The 15373-nt window shown below is 48.1% G+C and overlaps 1 protein-coding gene and 1 long non-coding RNA gene across 5 annotated transcripts in view; one reads left to right on the top strand and one right to left on the bottom strand.

The window, feature by feature from the left end:
* Nucleotides 1–6396: 6396 nt before the first annotated feature.
* On the bottom strand, nt 6397–13409 carry LOC123588887. Of its 2 annotated transcripts, XR_006708058.1 has the most exons (3): nt 13201–13409; nt 9132–9632; nt 6397–7002 (listed from the first exon to the last, which is right to left on the bottom strand). It is a non-coding gene; the product is annotated as an uncharacterized LOC123588887 (long non-coding RNA). The 2 variants fall into 2 exon arrangements; XR_006708057.1 differs by lacking the exon at nt 9132–9632.
* ABCC1 (ATP binding cassette subfamily C member 1) overlaps nt 13397–15373 on the top strand; it is a 141346-nt gene continuing 139369 nt past the window's right edge. Inside the window, exon 1 of one of the 3 annotated variants that reach the window (XM_045460239.1) lies at nt 13397–13618. In XM_045460239.1, the coding sequence (XP_045316195.1) occupies nt 13571–13618 (48 nt within the window). In that variant the 5' untranslated portion in view covers nt 13397–13570. The remainder of the gene's footprint in view (nt 13619–15373) is intronic. The other 2 variants (XM_045460240.1, XM_045460241.1) reach the window with 2 other exon arrangements.

The raw sequence follows: 15373 nt of genomic DNA, 5'->3' as shown, positions 1-15373 counted from the left end.
TCCAGGCACCTCTGGACCATTTCAAACAGTGAAATCACCGACAAAAAGCGCCAATAAAAATACAAAATACATGGCACCAAATATACCACAAGAAGGATACTTGTTTAGAGTGTGAGAGCTGAAGGACAAGGACCACTGCATTGTTTGTGGTGGACATGCGTGTTAAGCAACTCAAATTTTTTGCTACTCTGTACATTTCCGTGAATGACCGTGAAAGCAGCCGCAAGTGTTGATTGTGAGATGACAAATAAATTTTAGAGAGTAGGCAAATTCAGAAATATGAAATCCACAAGTAATGAGGGTTAATATCTGTAAAAGATCGGGAACAGGTCAATCCAGAGATGTAATGCTGTAAATGGATGTCTGCTGGAGGCCGGGTGGGGAGGGGCCTGGGGAACAACCGTTTATGGGCACGGGATTCTTTCTCGGGGGATCACAGAGTTTCGAACTAAACAAGGTGATGATTACAGAATATTGTGAAAGTACTAAATACCAGCAAATCGTTTGTTCTGTTTTGTTTTTTAAGATTTAAACATTTTAAGTAATCTCTGCACCCAATGTGGGACTTGAACTCATACCCCCAAGATCAAGAGTCACGTGCTCTTCTGACCGAGCCAGCCAGGTGCCCCAAGAATTGTGCATTTTTTTAATTAAAAAATTTATTTTACTGTTTATTTATTTTTGAAAGAGAGAGGACAGAGCATGAGCAGGGGGTGGGGGGCAGAGAGAGAGGGAGGCACAGAATCCGAAGCAGGCTCCAGGCTCTGAGCGGTCAGTGCAGAGTCCGGATGTGGGGCTCGACCCCCCGAACTGTGAGATCACGACCGGAGCTGAATTGGACACTTAACTGACTGAGCCATCCAGGTGCCCCAAAGTGTTCATTTTTATTTAAAAAAAATTTTTTTTTTCAACGTTTATTTATTTTTGGGACAGAGAGAGAGACAGAGCATGAACGGGGGAGGGGCAGAGAGAGAGGGAGACACAGAATCGGAAACAGGCTCCAGGCTCTGAGCCATCAGCCCAGAGCCCGACGCGGGGCTCGAACTCACGGACGGCGAGATCGTGACCTGGCTGAAGTCGGACGCTTAACCGACTGCGCCACCCAGGCGCCCCAAAGTGTTCATTTTTAAATGGTGAATTTGGGGGGCGCTCGGGTGGCTCAGTTGGTAGAGCTGATTTTGGCTCAGGTCACGATCCTAGGGTCGTGGGATAGAGTCCCATGTCCAGCTCTGTGCTGAGCATGGGGCCTGCTTAAGATTCTTTCCTTCCCTCTGCCCCACTGTTCCTCCTCCCCATTCACATGCTCTCTCTCTCTAAAAAAATAAAAATAAAAATCAATAAACAGTGAATTTTACACTCTGAATTTCATCTAAAAAATGGTATGTGTCGCTTCAAGCTAGAGCATTTAATGACCACTGTGGGACCCTCTGAGCCCCTCTTTTCCCTTTGGCGTGGTGATCATCCACCTGTGAGACCACGACTGCTCTAACAGACTGAGTAAATATAGCCCACAAGGACACGAAGCTTGAGCAAAAGTAATGGACCTTAGTTGTTTCGAACTGAGTTTCAGGTGTTTTTTGTTACCGCAGCATGACTTAGCCAATCTTGACTTTGCAGAGGTCTTGGCCTGCCTGTCATCATCATGGGAGCAGAATGGGGGTGGGGGCTTGGGGCTCCCCCCGCTTTCCCAGGTACACTCTCCCTGAATCCTTCTGTCTTGAGTTCTACCACCCACTCTTTCCCAGGCCCTGCCCCTTCCCACGTACAGGCTCGCTAATACCTTCTGTCTTATGCTGTGGCTGGGGAAGATGTCACCTGCTCTGTGGGGCGGGAGGAATCCAGCCTTTCCTTGTGCTGACTTCCATGCAGCCCTCCAGGTCTCAGCCTCCACGTGTAACTGATTTCTCAGACTCCTCTGGCCTCTAGGGTAGGGATTAGCTTAGTTCTTGCCGGCCTCCATGCCTGTAGTTCGCTCACTGGCTCACCACTTTTTTTCCATCTGCTAGCATCGTGTGCCCATTCCTCATCTCAGGTTGTTTCGTCTCCTGTTCTCCTTGTCCTCATCAATCGAAACCTTTCTTGTCCCTCGATGGTCGTTTCAGAGAGGTTATGAGAGGGAGCAGAGATAAAATGTGTTCACTGTGCCGTGTCTCGCTGGGGTCAGGAGTGTTTTCCTGTTCATCGGGCGTAGACCAGCATCACCATTTCTGGTGGCAGGGTAATGTGCCTTTCTAGGGATATATCCCCCCAGAGGAGTAACTGGCAATGTCTGGAGACATTTTTGGTCATCACAACTAGGAGTGGGGTAGGCTGCTACTAGCATTCAATGAGTAGAGGACAGGGATGCTTCCAAACATCCTGCACTGCTCAGGACAGCCCCGCACAACAAAGACTTATCTGGACCAAATGTCAATAGGGTGGAGGTTGAAAAACTGCTCTAAGGGATTTCTACCGTCTTGAGAATAAAATTCAGACTCTCTAGTACAGTCTGCAAGTTCCCAGCCTAGCTTTTCACCACTCCCCTTGGGACACTCTACTCCAGCCACAAGCCTCTTCTTTTCGTTCCTGGAACATACCAAGCTTGTTCCTGCCACAGGACCTTCATACTTGCTGTTTCCTAAGCGTGAAGCACTCTTCCCTAGATTTTCTGGTTGCTGACACCCTTTTCATTCAGGTCTCAGCTCAAATATCCTGTGAGATTTACCTTGGCCAACTCATCTGCCCCTCTGGCCTCAACACTCAACCCTCCCCCTCCCAACCCAAGGAACTTTCTGTAAACAACTGTTTACAGGTGACCCTTGAATAGCACAGGTCTGAACCGTGGAGGTCCACTTACATGCAGACTTTTTTCTATAAATGTGGTACAGTACTCTAAACGCATTTTCTGTTCCTTATGATCGTCTCTTTTTAAATGTCTATTTATTTATTTTGAGAGAGAGAGAGAGAGAGAGAGAGAGAATCCCAAGCAGGCTCCACACTGTCAGTGCAAAGCGGGGACACGGGGGCTCGATCTCCTGAGCCGAAATCAAGAGCCAGACACTTAACCGACTGAGCCACCCAGGCACCCCTCTCCTAAAAGAAGTTCTAAGAACCATGTTCTCCTTGCACATTTCTTTTTTTCTTTTAATGTTTATTTACCTTTGAGACAGAGAGCGAGTGGGGGAGGTGTAGAGAGAGAGGGAGACACAGAATCCAAAGCAGGCTGCAGGCTCCCAGCAGAGAGCCTGACGTGCAGCTCGAACCCACCAGCTGTGAGATCATGACCCGAGCCGAATGCGGACGCCCAACCGACTGAGCCACCCAGGCGCCCCTCCCCTTGCACATTTCCAAGTTGAATCTACAATTTGTGTATCATAAGTTTAAATAGTGGCAGCCTAATTTCCCAATTATCATATTCATATGTTAGGCTCTAACTTTTACTGCACATTTTTTTTTTTTAAATTTTTTTTTCAACGTTTATTTATTTTTGGGACAGAGAGAGATAGAGCATGAACGGGGGAGGGTCAGAGAGAGGGAGACACAGAATCGGAAGCAGGCTCCAGGCTCTGAGCTGTCAGCACAGAGCCCGACGCGGGGCTCGAACTCACGGACCGCGAGATCGTGACCTGGCTGAAGTCGGATGCTTAACCGACTGCGCCACCCAGGCGCCCCTTTACTGCACATTTTTAAATACACCTGCCATCACTCTTTAAAAAACAAAATCTCTGAGCAGAAGCCGCCACCCTGGAGCCGCCTGCACCACCCAGCCACGGTCACCCCTGCCGTGGACGGCCAGCCCTTGGGCCTCATCTCCGTGGAGCTGTTTGCAGACAAAGTTCCCAAGCCAGCAAGCAGAAAACTTCCCTGCTCTGAGCAGGAGAGAAAAGATTTGGTTATCAAGCTTCCTGCTTTCTCAGGACGATTCTGGGATGAATGCGCCAGGGCGGTGACGTCACACGCCACGTCGGCATTGGCAAAAGTCCGTGTATGGGGAGAGAGCTGATGATGAGAATTTCATCCTGAAGCACGTGGGTCCTGGCATCCTGTCCATGGCAGATGCTGGACCCAATACAAGCGGTTCCCCGTTTTTCATCCCCACCGCCAAGACTGAGTAGTTGGATGGCAAGTGTGTGGTCGCTGGCGAGGTGAAAAAGGGCAGGAATATTGCAGAAGCCATGGATTGCTTCGAGTCCGGGAATGGCAAGACCAGGAAGAAGATCACCATTGTGGACTGTGGACAAATCTAATAAATTTGTCTTGCAGTTTTTAAGTTTTAAAAACTTTACTATAATGTTTATTTACTTATTTTTGAGAGAGGGAAAAAGAGAGAGAGAGAGCCAGAGAGGGGCAGAAAGAAAGGGAGAGAGAAATCCCAAGCAGGCTCCAAGCTTTCAGTGCAAAGCCCAATGTGGGGCTCGAACTCATAAACCGGGAGATTATGACTGGAGGCGAAACCAAGAGTTGGAAGCTTGATGACTGAACCATCCAGGGCAGGCACCCAGTATTTGACTTGTGTTTTATCTTGATTACCAGACGATTCCTCTGTAGCTCAGCAAAGCTTCGCCCCCTCAGCCCCATTTGCTCAAAATATCTTGTCATCTTTGTGCTCTCCCTGAAGTCCTATGGGTTCCATATTTTCCTACCTTCCTCCAAGTCTGGCTGGATTGCGGAGTTGTTTACTATTATGAAGTAAAAACTAAACAAAACCCCCCAAAACTCCATGAGCCTAATCACACAAGATCATGAAAATAAATGGAAATTATGTAGGAAAAAAAATACAAGAACAGGCTCTTAACAGTTGGAAATTTTATTTCACTTTTTCTTTTTTGCTCCTTTAACTTGTATTTCCATTCTACTTGCCCTACAGATTTCTACCTTAATGTAATATACTTAAAAGGTTTTTTTTTTTATTAGTCACCTGATCATACTTCTCTGCAACGAAAATGCCTTCGTGAAGTTATATTTATTTTTTTTAAGTCCTGTTTCCCCAGGGTCTAATTTTGAAGACTGTCCTGTGTTCTTAAGGCTACCATTTTTCTCTGACTTATCACTACAATTATCATTTGAATGTAATTGATCAAAACAGCATAAATATACCACATTATGATCAGTAATTGTTATCTAGTGCTCTCTTTAGCAGCACATATACTGAAAAAAAGGCAATTGTCATATATTTACATATATTTGTTTTATTTTTTAAATGTTTTTATTTAAATTCTAGGTAGTTAACATACAGTGTGATATTAGTTTCAGATGTAAAACATATAAAATGTTTCATTCTAGGGGCGCCTGGGTGGCGCAGTCGGTTAAGCGTCCGACTTCAGCCAGGTCACGATCTCGCGGTCCGTGAGTTCGAGCCCCGCATCAGGCTCTGGGCTGATGGCTCAGAGCCTGGAGCCTGTTTCCGATTCTGTGTCTCCCTCTCTCTCTGCCCCTCCCCCGTTCATGCTCTGTCTCTCTCTGTCCCAAAAATGAATAAACGTTGAAAAAAAAAAATTAAAAAAAAAAAAAAAGTTTCATTCTAAATGAAGCTTCAAAATATTTTTTTAATGCTTATTTATTTTGGGGAGAAAGAGAGAGAGAGACAGAGAGAAAGAGACAGAGTACGAGTGGGGGAAGGCCAGAGAGAGAGGGAGACACAGAATCTGAAGCAGGCTCTATGCTGACAGCTCAGAGCCCGACATGGGGCTCGAATTCAAGAACCGTGAGATCATGACCTGAGCCTAAGTTGTTTGCTTAACCAACTGAGCCACCCAGGTGTCCCCTAAATGAGGCTTTTAATGAGATGAATGGGGCTGGTGGTCTGTGTGTGTGTGTGTGTGTGTGTGTGTGTGTGTGTGTGTGTTTCAGGTTCATCTACCTGTGGATACATATTCCTCATGGCTGGAATGGGACAGAGTTTAGGATAAGTGTTATTCCAATGTTTTGTTTTTACCGTAGTGAATACTGAGAAATGTTTTCACAGAAACAGGGGACTGGAATGGAAATTTTGTCATTGCTAAGTGACTCAAGGTCACACATGTTGAAACTCCTGTGTAATTTGCCACATATCACAATGTTACTCATTATCAGAAATTATTTGTAGTCCTCTATCACCCAACAAGCCATGCCTCCTCCATGGAGATTGGAAGGAGAGAGGAAACCATCAGAACTGCAAAAGGATTTGTTGGCTGGTCTCTGGGGTCATTCTCTTTCCTTAGCCGCACACGGTGATTTCACATGATGCTTTTGCCTGGCATCCAGGTTTTTATACTGGAGAACGACCACATCCTCAGTAGGTCCTGACAAGAGTGACAAGGATTGCCTTACTTCTGTGCAGTGGAGGAAGGACAATTGTAAAGGAGGGAACACCTTGGACCTCGGGCACTTTCACAGGCATATGGGTTTTAGGAGAGAGAACACACAGAAGCAGAGATCTACACAGATTCTCTTTTGCTTGAAACCCCACCGGGATATAATTGAATGCAATACAACACACCCATTTAAAGTAGCCACTGTGATGAGTTCTGACATATATGCCTGTATCATCCCCACCATATTCGAGATACAGGAAGGAAATGTCCATCATTCTGGAATGTTCCCTCCTGCTGCAACCTTCCAGTCAATTCCGCCTTTCCTAGGTTCCAGGCAGTTAGTGGTCTGCTTTCAGTCACCGTATACAGCAGGTGGCCCTTCGCATCTGGTTTCTTTTACTCAGCACGGTGATTCTGAGACGGATCTAAGGTGTAGCTCCTTTTCATTGCTGAGCGGTAATCACCATATGGATGTATTGCAAATTGTTTCCCGTTCACCTGTTGATATTTGGCTTGTCCCAAATATCCAGTTTGGGGACATTATGAATAATGCCCCTCCAAGTACAAGTCTTTGTGTGGACATCCATTTTCATTTCTCTTGCTTGAATATCTAGGAGAGAGCTGGGTGGAAGGTCTATGTGGAAAACAGATCCTCTTAACACTGTCCTTGTCAGCAGCATCCTCTTCAGAAAGCATCTTTATTAACCTGAATCCAATGAAACTTTCAGATCTAAAGTTCACAAAATACGTAAGAGACAGAGGAACAAATTCAACCACACCAACGAAGAAACAAAAGAAATCCGGAATGTGGGACATTTGGTATAATTGGCTCATTCTCTTCAGCAAGATGATGTTATTTAAAAAAAAATGGGGGACTGTCCATTAAAAGACACTTAAGGCTCAGGACAAGGAAATGCAGTAAATGATCCTTAATTGTGAGTAAGCAGAAATTAGATTCAGACCAAGAGAGGAAACACTCAGCCTGGCCATTCTTCAGGCTGGGATAACAGACACAACAACACTAATTGCAAAGCCAACAGGAAACGAGATTTCTCCCAAGGATACTCCATACCTGTAAGGCACCAAAGTCACCTCCTTCTTTGATTGACTGCCCCTTTCTTACTCACTGAGAATTCTGCTTTCTAAAATTATAGAAAATCTGCAGTTTGAAATGATATCACTACCAAGGAAGCACCTGTCTCCTAGAAGATGGGAGAAGTTACCTTGATTTCCAACACAGGTACAGAGCTGCAGATAAGGGCTTTCTGAGCACAATAGTCCGGTCACTTCACTACCCTGGGTCCACTTTGCAGTCAAGGCTGATATTAGCCCCTTTAGTCATAACCCTGTTTTGCTTTGATCTTATTATACCCTGCTTCTGCTGCCCCTCCCACTGCCAAGCCCACGGTCTATTCTCCATCCAGCAGCCAGAGTGACCTGTTAAAACCTAATTCAAGGGGCGTCTGGGTGGCTCAGTCAGTTAAGCATCCAAATCTTGATTTCGGCTCAAGTCATGATCTCACGGTTCGTGAGTTCAAGCCCTGCATCGGGCTCTGCGCTGACAATGCGGAGACTGTTTGGGATTCTCTCTCTGCCCCTCCCCTACTCTCTCTCTCTCAAAATACATAGACTTAAAAACAAACCAAAAAACTTAACTCAAGTTACACTGCTTTTCTGCTCAGTTCCCTCCCATGACTTCCCGCCTCACTCCAAGAATAAGCCATGTGCCCTGTGGTGGTCTGGGAGGCCCTACCTGATCTGGCCTCTGAGGACCCAGCAGGATTTTTTGGTTCCCAAATTTGACTGTCTCTGTTGGAACTACTCAGCTCTGAGGTTGTAGGGATACAGCAGCCATAAAAATAGGCATAAAGAAATGTATGGCACTGCGTTCCAATAAGACTTCATTTACAAAAACAAAGGGCTGGTGGTTGTTTGCTGGCTCCTGGCCAGGACACTGCCTGATGCTCCATAAATATTTGTTGAGTGAGTTCGTGAAGGAAGACAAGGGCATGTTTTTCATCTAGGAGGAGAGAAGAGCCAATTAAGCGTTTTCAGGTAGTGTTAAATGCTAGCATGAAAATAAAGCAGGTGATGAGTTAGAGGGAGTGGGGTTACTCAGCGTAAGTTAATTAGGGAAAGCCTCTGGGAGCTCTGAGGGGAAGCAAGGGCCACTTGAAGATCTGGGGAAGAAGGCTCCAGGCAGAGGGCTTAGCAGGAGTCGAAGGCAGGAGGTGAGAATGAGCTTGGCGTGTTCGAGAGACAGAAAGCCCTCCGTGTGGCTGCTGAACAGGGACTGAGGACAAAGAGGTATAAGATGACGGTGGAGATGGCCAGGGGCTTGGTCACACGGGGCCTCATGGGATTTTTTTTTTTTAACCGCTCTATTTTGCTTCTTTTATTCTAATTTCTTTTATTGTGGCAAAATACACACAACAAAATACTTATTTATTTTTGAGAGAGAGAGACAGAGAGTGAGTGGGCGAGGGGCAGAGAGACAGGGAGACACAGAATCCGAAGCAGGCTCCAGGCTCTGAGCTGTCAGCACAGAGCCCAACATGGGGCTGGAACTCACGAACCTGCAGATCATGACCTGAGCCACAATCAGATGCTCAAGCAGCTGAGCCACCCAGGTGACCCCAAGCATCTTAAGCATTTTTTAAGGGGACGTTTCTGTGGCATTAAGCACGTCCACACTGTTGGGCAGATCTTACGACGTCCATCTCCAGCGTGCTCTCCTCTTGCAGAACTCCAAGTTCACGTCCATTAAACACGAACTCTCCACTTCTCCCCTCCCCACAGCCCCTGCCAACCACCATTCTACTCTTCATCCCCATGAATTTGAATACTCTGAGAACTCACACCATATCGGCCCTTGACTGCCTTATCTCATTTAGCACAGCATCTTCAAGGCTCAGAGTTTGTAGCCTGTGTCAAAATTTCTTTCGTTTTTAAGGCTGAGTCATTTTCCATCGTATGCAGAAGCCACATTTGCTTTATTCATCAGTGGGCAGACACTTGGATGGCTTCCATTGCTTGGCTCTCGGGAATAATGATGCTATCAACTTAGGGTGCAAATATCTGTTTGGGTCCCTGCGTTCAATTCTTGTGGGTGCCGACCCAGAAATAGAGTTGCTGGATCGTATCTGGTCGGGTTGTGGACTAAGCATGGTGGGGAGGCCATTGCAGGTTCTGTGCGGGGCGGGGGGGGCGGTGTGTAGCTGCCTTGCTTTTAACAGGACCCCTCTGGCTGCTGATGGCAGTGGGAAGGGGCAGGCACAGGACACCAGGAAGGAGGCTGGTGTAGCAGTTCCCGAGAGCGACAGCAATGGCTGGTACCTTCCAGTGTGGCTGGGGAGGCCTCTGTGGAGCAAATGAGCAATTAAATGGTTGCAAATAGTGACCAGTACTATAAAATAAACCGACAGGAACAGGGTGCTAGGATTCAGGGAGAACTAAAAAGGATCCCTTGGGCATTCTTGTCGGCTGGATTCACTGAATCACGTACTAGCAAAGGGGCTGGTGCTTGAAATCTCCATCCTGCATTTTCATCACCCTTTATTTTGTAGGCTGTCCATTGGGTGGGTTTGGCTCAGGGCCCAGAGCCTCTTGGTCTAGGGTGTTTCTTAATTGTACAAGGGCTGAAGATGGGGAGGAAGGGGACAGAGAAGAGAAGGGAAGGCCTTCGGGTCTGTGGCTGCGGGAGAAGCACGGGGAGGGCTTGCCAGGTCAGAGCAGGGCTGGGCCTTGTCTTTGCCACATCCCAGCTATGGGACCTTGCCCATTACCTTGCCTATTCCTGGAAAATGGTATGCTCGTTATTACTCATACTTAGCATTTATTCATTCTCTATTTAACATTTCTACATAAGATGTAACTTGTCTAGAGCAAAGTAGAACCACCTTGAGCGTCCAGCTCAGTGAATTTTAAAATGTGTGTGTGTAAACCATATAACTACCACCAGATCTAGTTATAGAACTTTACCAGCTACTGAGGAGTTTTTCTTGTATCCCTTCCTAATCAATACCTCCTTCACACGTAACCATTATTCTGACTCTAATCAAAATCTATTAGTTGTGGGGCGCCTGGGTGGCTCAGTCAGTTGCTTGTCTGACTTCGGCTTAGGCCATGATCTCACGGTTCGTGGGTTTGAGCCCCCCATCAGGCTTCCTGCCATCAGCACAGAGCCTGCTTCAGAGTCTCTGTCCCCCTCTCTCTCTGTCCTTCCCCTGCTCATGCTCTCTCAAAAATAAAAATAAACATTTAAAAAAAAAACATTTAAAATCTATTAGCGGTGACTGTGTTTGATCCTCCTATAAACGGCGTTGTGAACAAATGTACTCTTTTGTGCCTAGCTTTTTCTGCTCCTTCCTGCGTTGGGTGAGATTCCATTCTTTCTTTCTGTTATATGTGTTAGCAGTTTGATTCTTTTCTAATTTTTAAGATTTTTGAAGTTTATTTATTTATTTTGAGAAAGAGAGAAAGCCAGGGAGGGGCGGAGAGAGAGGGAGAGAGAGAGAGAATCAGGGAGAGAGAGTTTGGGGCTCGAACCCATGAACTGGGAGATCATGACCCCAGCCGAAATGAAGAGTCAGACACTTAACCAACTGAGCCACCCAGGCACCCCAGCAGTCTGATTCTTTTTTTTTTTTTATTTTTTATTTTTTTGGCTGTGTAGTGATCTATTGTGTGCATAGGGCACAATTCATTCACCCTTTTGACTACGGATGGGCCACTCAGTGACATCTAGTTTTGGGCTTTTTGAACAAAGTTCTTATGAACATTTTTTATAGATGTTTTTCAGTGAACATAAGCACTCACTGTAGCACAGTGTGATTATTTAATTAACCTGCCCTCCTACCAAAAAAAAAATACTTTAAAAAAACCCCAACACTTTGGGGGCACTCTGAGACTCAGTAAGTAGAGCATCTGACTCTTGATCTTGGGGTCATGAATTCGAGCACCATGTTGGGTTTAAAGATAACTTAAAAAAATCAAACAACAACAACAACAAAAAACCCAACCCTAAGACTGCGAACTGCATAGGAACAGCAACTTTCTCTCGTTCCTAGCAAGCCCTGGCGTATAATAGATGCTCAATAAGTATTCGTTAGATGTATAAATCTCAAAGCAACCAGTCAAGGAGCATTATCACTTGAAAGAAATTATCCCTTAAAAACTCACCCTGAGGGGAGCCTCGGCCAATAAAAAAATCACAGAAACCAATCCTATCTCCCTAAATCCTTGGCAGGGGTGGGGGTGGGGGAGGTGTCTCACATTCAATCACCATTCCTGTTTTATGTGGTGCAGCTGGTGTGTGTGTGTGTGTGTGTGTGTGTGTGTGTGTGTGTGTGTGTGTGTGTGTGTGTAATGGAAACTATACATCAGGCAAAGGATTAAGGGGGAGAGAAGGAAGGAAAGGCATTGCTGGTGTCACAGTGAAAGCTTAGATACTCAGGCCCCAGTCCCAGCTCCTCTGTCACTAACTACCTGTACATTAAACAGTGCTGAGGCAGTATGGCAAAATGGTCAGCGTTACAGATTCCTTCCTTCCCGGTCTGCCTGAGTTCAAAGAGTGGTTTGTAGCCCTACTGCCTCCGTAATCCCTGACAAATCACTCTGCCTCTCTGGGGCTCAGTTTCCTCAACCACAAAATGGGGATCATGATAATAATACTAACTTCATGGGGCTGTTGTGAGCATTTAAGTTAATTCATGTTCATTGCTAAGAACATGCCTTTAGGAAGTCCCATGACTGTGAATGCCTGTTAATTATCACTACAGGTGGTTCCAGACTTAAATGATGGCTTGACTTACAATTTTTTGATTTCACAATGGGGTGAAAGCTATATGCACTCTGTAGAAACTGGACTTGGAATTTTGAATTTGGATCTTGTCCCAGGCTAGCGATATGCCCTATGATACTTTCTCACCATGCAGCAAGCTGTAGCTCCCAGTTGGTCACATAATCAAGAGCAGTTAAAATTGATTAACAACCATTCTGTTTTTCAGTTTCAGTACAATATTCAACAAATTACGGGACATATTCAACATTTTATTACAAAGTAGGCTTTGTGTTAGATCTGATTTTGCCCAGCTGTAGGCTAATGTATGTGTTCTTAGTACATTTAAGGTGGGCTAGGCTAAGCTGTGATGTTCTGTACCTTAGATATACTAAATGCATTATTTTTTTTTTAATGTTTATTTAATTTTGAGAGAGAGAAAGAGAGAGAGAGTATAAGCAGGGGAGGGCAGAGAGAGGGAGACAGAGGATCCAAAGTGGGCTCTGCTCTGACAGCAGAGAGCCCAATGTGGGGCTCGAACTCATCAAGCCAAGATCATGAACCGAACGTCATGACAAGAGCCAAAGTTGGCCACTTAACGGACTGAACCACCCAGGTGCCCCCTAAATGCATTTTCAACATAGGATATTTTCAACTTAACATGGGTTTGCCCCATGTAACCCCCACCTGAGTTGAGGAAGATATGTCTCCAGGCCTCAGTTTACCTCTAAGAGGATCAAAAACCTGGTTATTTGAGTGCTGCTAAAGATGATGGAGAAAATGGCAAGGTGCTTTCTACCTATGTGGGGGGTGACAACGGTTTGGGATGGAGACTGGAGTCTTCCCGCCATGACCCCTCTGGCGCAGATGGGTCATGGGTTCAGATCCCACTTGTGCCGTTGGCAGCTGTGTGACCTTGGGCAAGTCACTCCACCTCTCTGGGCCTCAGTTTCTCCATCTGTGAAGGGCAGACCGATGAGCGTATCCACCTCCTACTGTCTCTGTCCTCTGTATCAGCTCTGGACTCAGCTGGCGGGGCTGACCCGGTGACCCTGGAGAAGTCACTCAACCTCTGGGCTCCTAGTAAGGATCCAATGAGGATACAGCTAAGCCGTTTGGCACTGTCCTGGCTGGCGGAGGGCTCAGTACCTGTTTTCTCCTGGCGATACTATTACCATTGCTGTCGCCGTCGCCACCGCGGGATTGGAAAACGGGTCGCAAGGTCCGGCCGCAGGGGTCCCCGCAGCTCCTGGAGGACACACACCCCCGCCCGGGCCCCCGCCGGGGTGGGCGCCGAAGGGCGCAGCGTAGCCCGCCGGCACCCCGCGGCTGGAGGCGAGCCGCGCGCAGGGGCGGGGCGGGGCGGGGCGCCGCATCCCCGTGACGCGCCGGCCAACCAGGCGGCGTTGCGGCCCCGGGCCCGCTCCGCCGCCGCCTCCCGCCCTCTTGCCGCCGCCGCCGCCGCCGCCGCCAGCAGCAGCCGCCAGCAGCCGGGCCCGTCCGCCCGCCCGCCCGCCGCATGGCGCTCCGGGGCTTCTGCAGCGCCGATGGCTCCGACCCCTTCTGGGTACGTGCTCCGCGGCCGCCCGGGCCGCGTGGGGCCGCCGGGAGGGGGCGGCCGCCGGCTAGGAGGCCGGCCCGCGAGGGGAAGCGCCGGGCGGGCCCGGCGGGGCCCGCAGCCCCCGCGGCCCCCCGCGGCCCCCCGCGGCCCCCCGCGGCCGCCCGGTGCCGCCTCGTCCGCTCCGCAGCCGGCCCGGGGTTCCCGCGCCCGGCCCCTCGCGGGCGCCGCCGATGGGAGCCGGGCGGAGGGGCGGGGGGACCTTGGCAGCTCAGCTCCCGGGAACGGGGCAGGGGCTGTGCATGTGCCCGGCTCCGGGGCTTTAGGGGAAACGTTAGGGGCCAGAGCTTGGGGGACAGGGCTTCCTGCTTTGCGGTTGCCCCTGCAATTAAAAATAACCTTCCGCGGGAGGGGACGCCAGGGATTGGGGGGTGGGGGGAGGGCGGCGGCACAGGGGGTGGTTTCCCGGCTTAAGTTCTCCCATGTCTTTTGTGGATTGGGGTCCCCCCTTTCACCAAGAACGCCCCATTCCCAAGGGCTGAGCTGGGAAGAGGCTCGGGCTGGAGGAAGGGATGTTTGCCCCTTCCCCGGTTGTGCTGCATCAACATTACGCTCCTGTGGTTACGTATTTTTGCCGTCTTTTACTTTCTGTCTGTTTAATTACTATAGGGGGGTTTGGGGAAACGGGAAGGATATGGGAAGTTTGGGGAACAGCCAGGAAAGAAGGTAGGGCTGTCCCCCGCTGCCTCACCGAGCCCTTCTGTCAGGTTTGGGGTGCAGGGCCGTCCCACCTCTGTAATGTGAGGCTCCTGTCTGTGGGGATGCACGTGGCTTTTTCCCTGGCAAGTTTTCCTCTGCATGCTCAGTGCTGGCCTGGCTCTGGCTCCTGAGTTCCCTTTCTGTGGTTTAATCCCCACTGTCTTGGGCTTTAGCTTCCCTCTAATGCGATTTACCTCTTTGTTCCAGGAGGGCACGTCTGTGGCACACTCTCTTGATTATTGGGAAACAGTAGGCGAACCTGGACAGGATAGTTTTGTTTTCCCTCTTTTGTCTTGGATTCAGGAGAGAGAAACAGCCTTGGCTCTTAGGAGCTGGTGATTAGCATCCAAAAATACCTCCTTGTTCTGTCTTGTGGCCCTTCCCTTGCCTGCTGCCTTTGTAGTGTTGAAAAAGTCATCCTTGAGGGCCCCAGGGGAAGGCTTTGTTTGGGGGGGGGGTGTCGTTTGGTAGAACAATCAAATACACCTTAGTACGTCTCCCAGATTTCAGGCTGATAGGATGAGAGATTGACTCTAGGGCTGGGAATCTGACAGATAACTTTTGCATTCGGGGTCTGGGGGACTGGAGGACAGAGCATTTGCAAAGTAGGACTCCGTTTGGAAAACCTGTGGAATCCCTGTTACCTCTGCCAGGTGTAACAGCCGCAAGATTATTTTTGCAAGAATCCAGAGGGAGATCTGGTCTAGTGTTGCTGTGAATTTTGGAGTGCTTCCTTGTTTATTTTCTTATCTTAGATTACACAGGGGGAAAACAAATAGGTTGACTGGGAATCACATTTTGCATCAGGATGGACTTTATTAGTGACAACTGGCAGTTGATGGTTAATGAGGTTTTCCAAAGCAAAGTGTGTTTGGGGGTACTCTGTTTATTTAGCTTAAGAAGTTCATCCAGGAAAACCAATTGTGTCTTTTTTTTTTTTTCTCTTTCTCTTTGGACTTTTTGCTACAGAAATTACCACATGGTTGTTTTGCTTGGGGCAGGCAA

This window comes from Leopardus geoffroyi, chromosome E3 (assembly GCF_018350155.1).
Source record: "Leopardus geoffroyi isolate Oge1 chromosome E3, O.geoffroyi_Oge1_pat1.0, whole genome shotgun sequence".
Taxonomy (NCBI): Eukaryota; Metazoa; Chordata; class Mammalia; order Carnivora; family Felidae; genus Leopardus; species Leopardus geoffroyi.
Note: the sequence above shows the minus strand (reverse complement) of the source record. Positions and strands in the feature narration are given on the sequence as shown.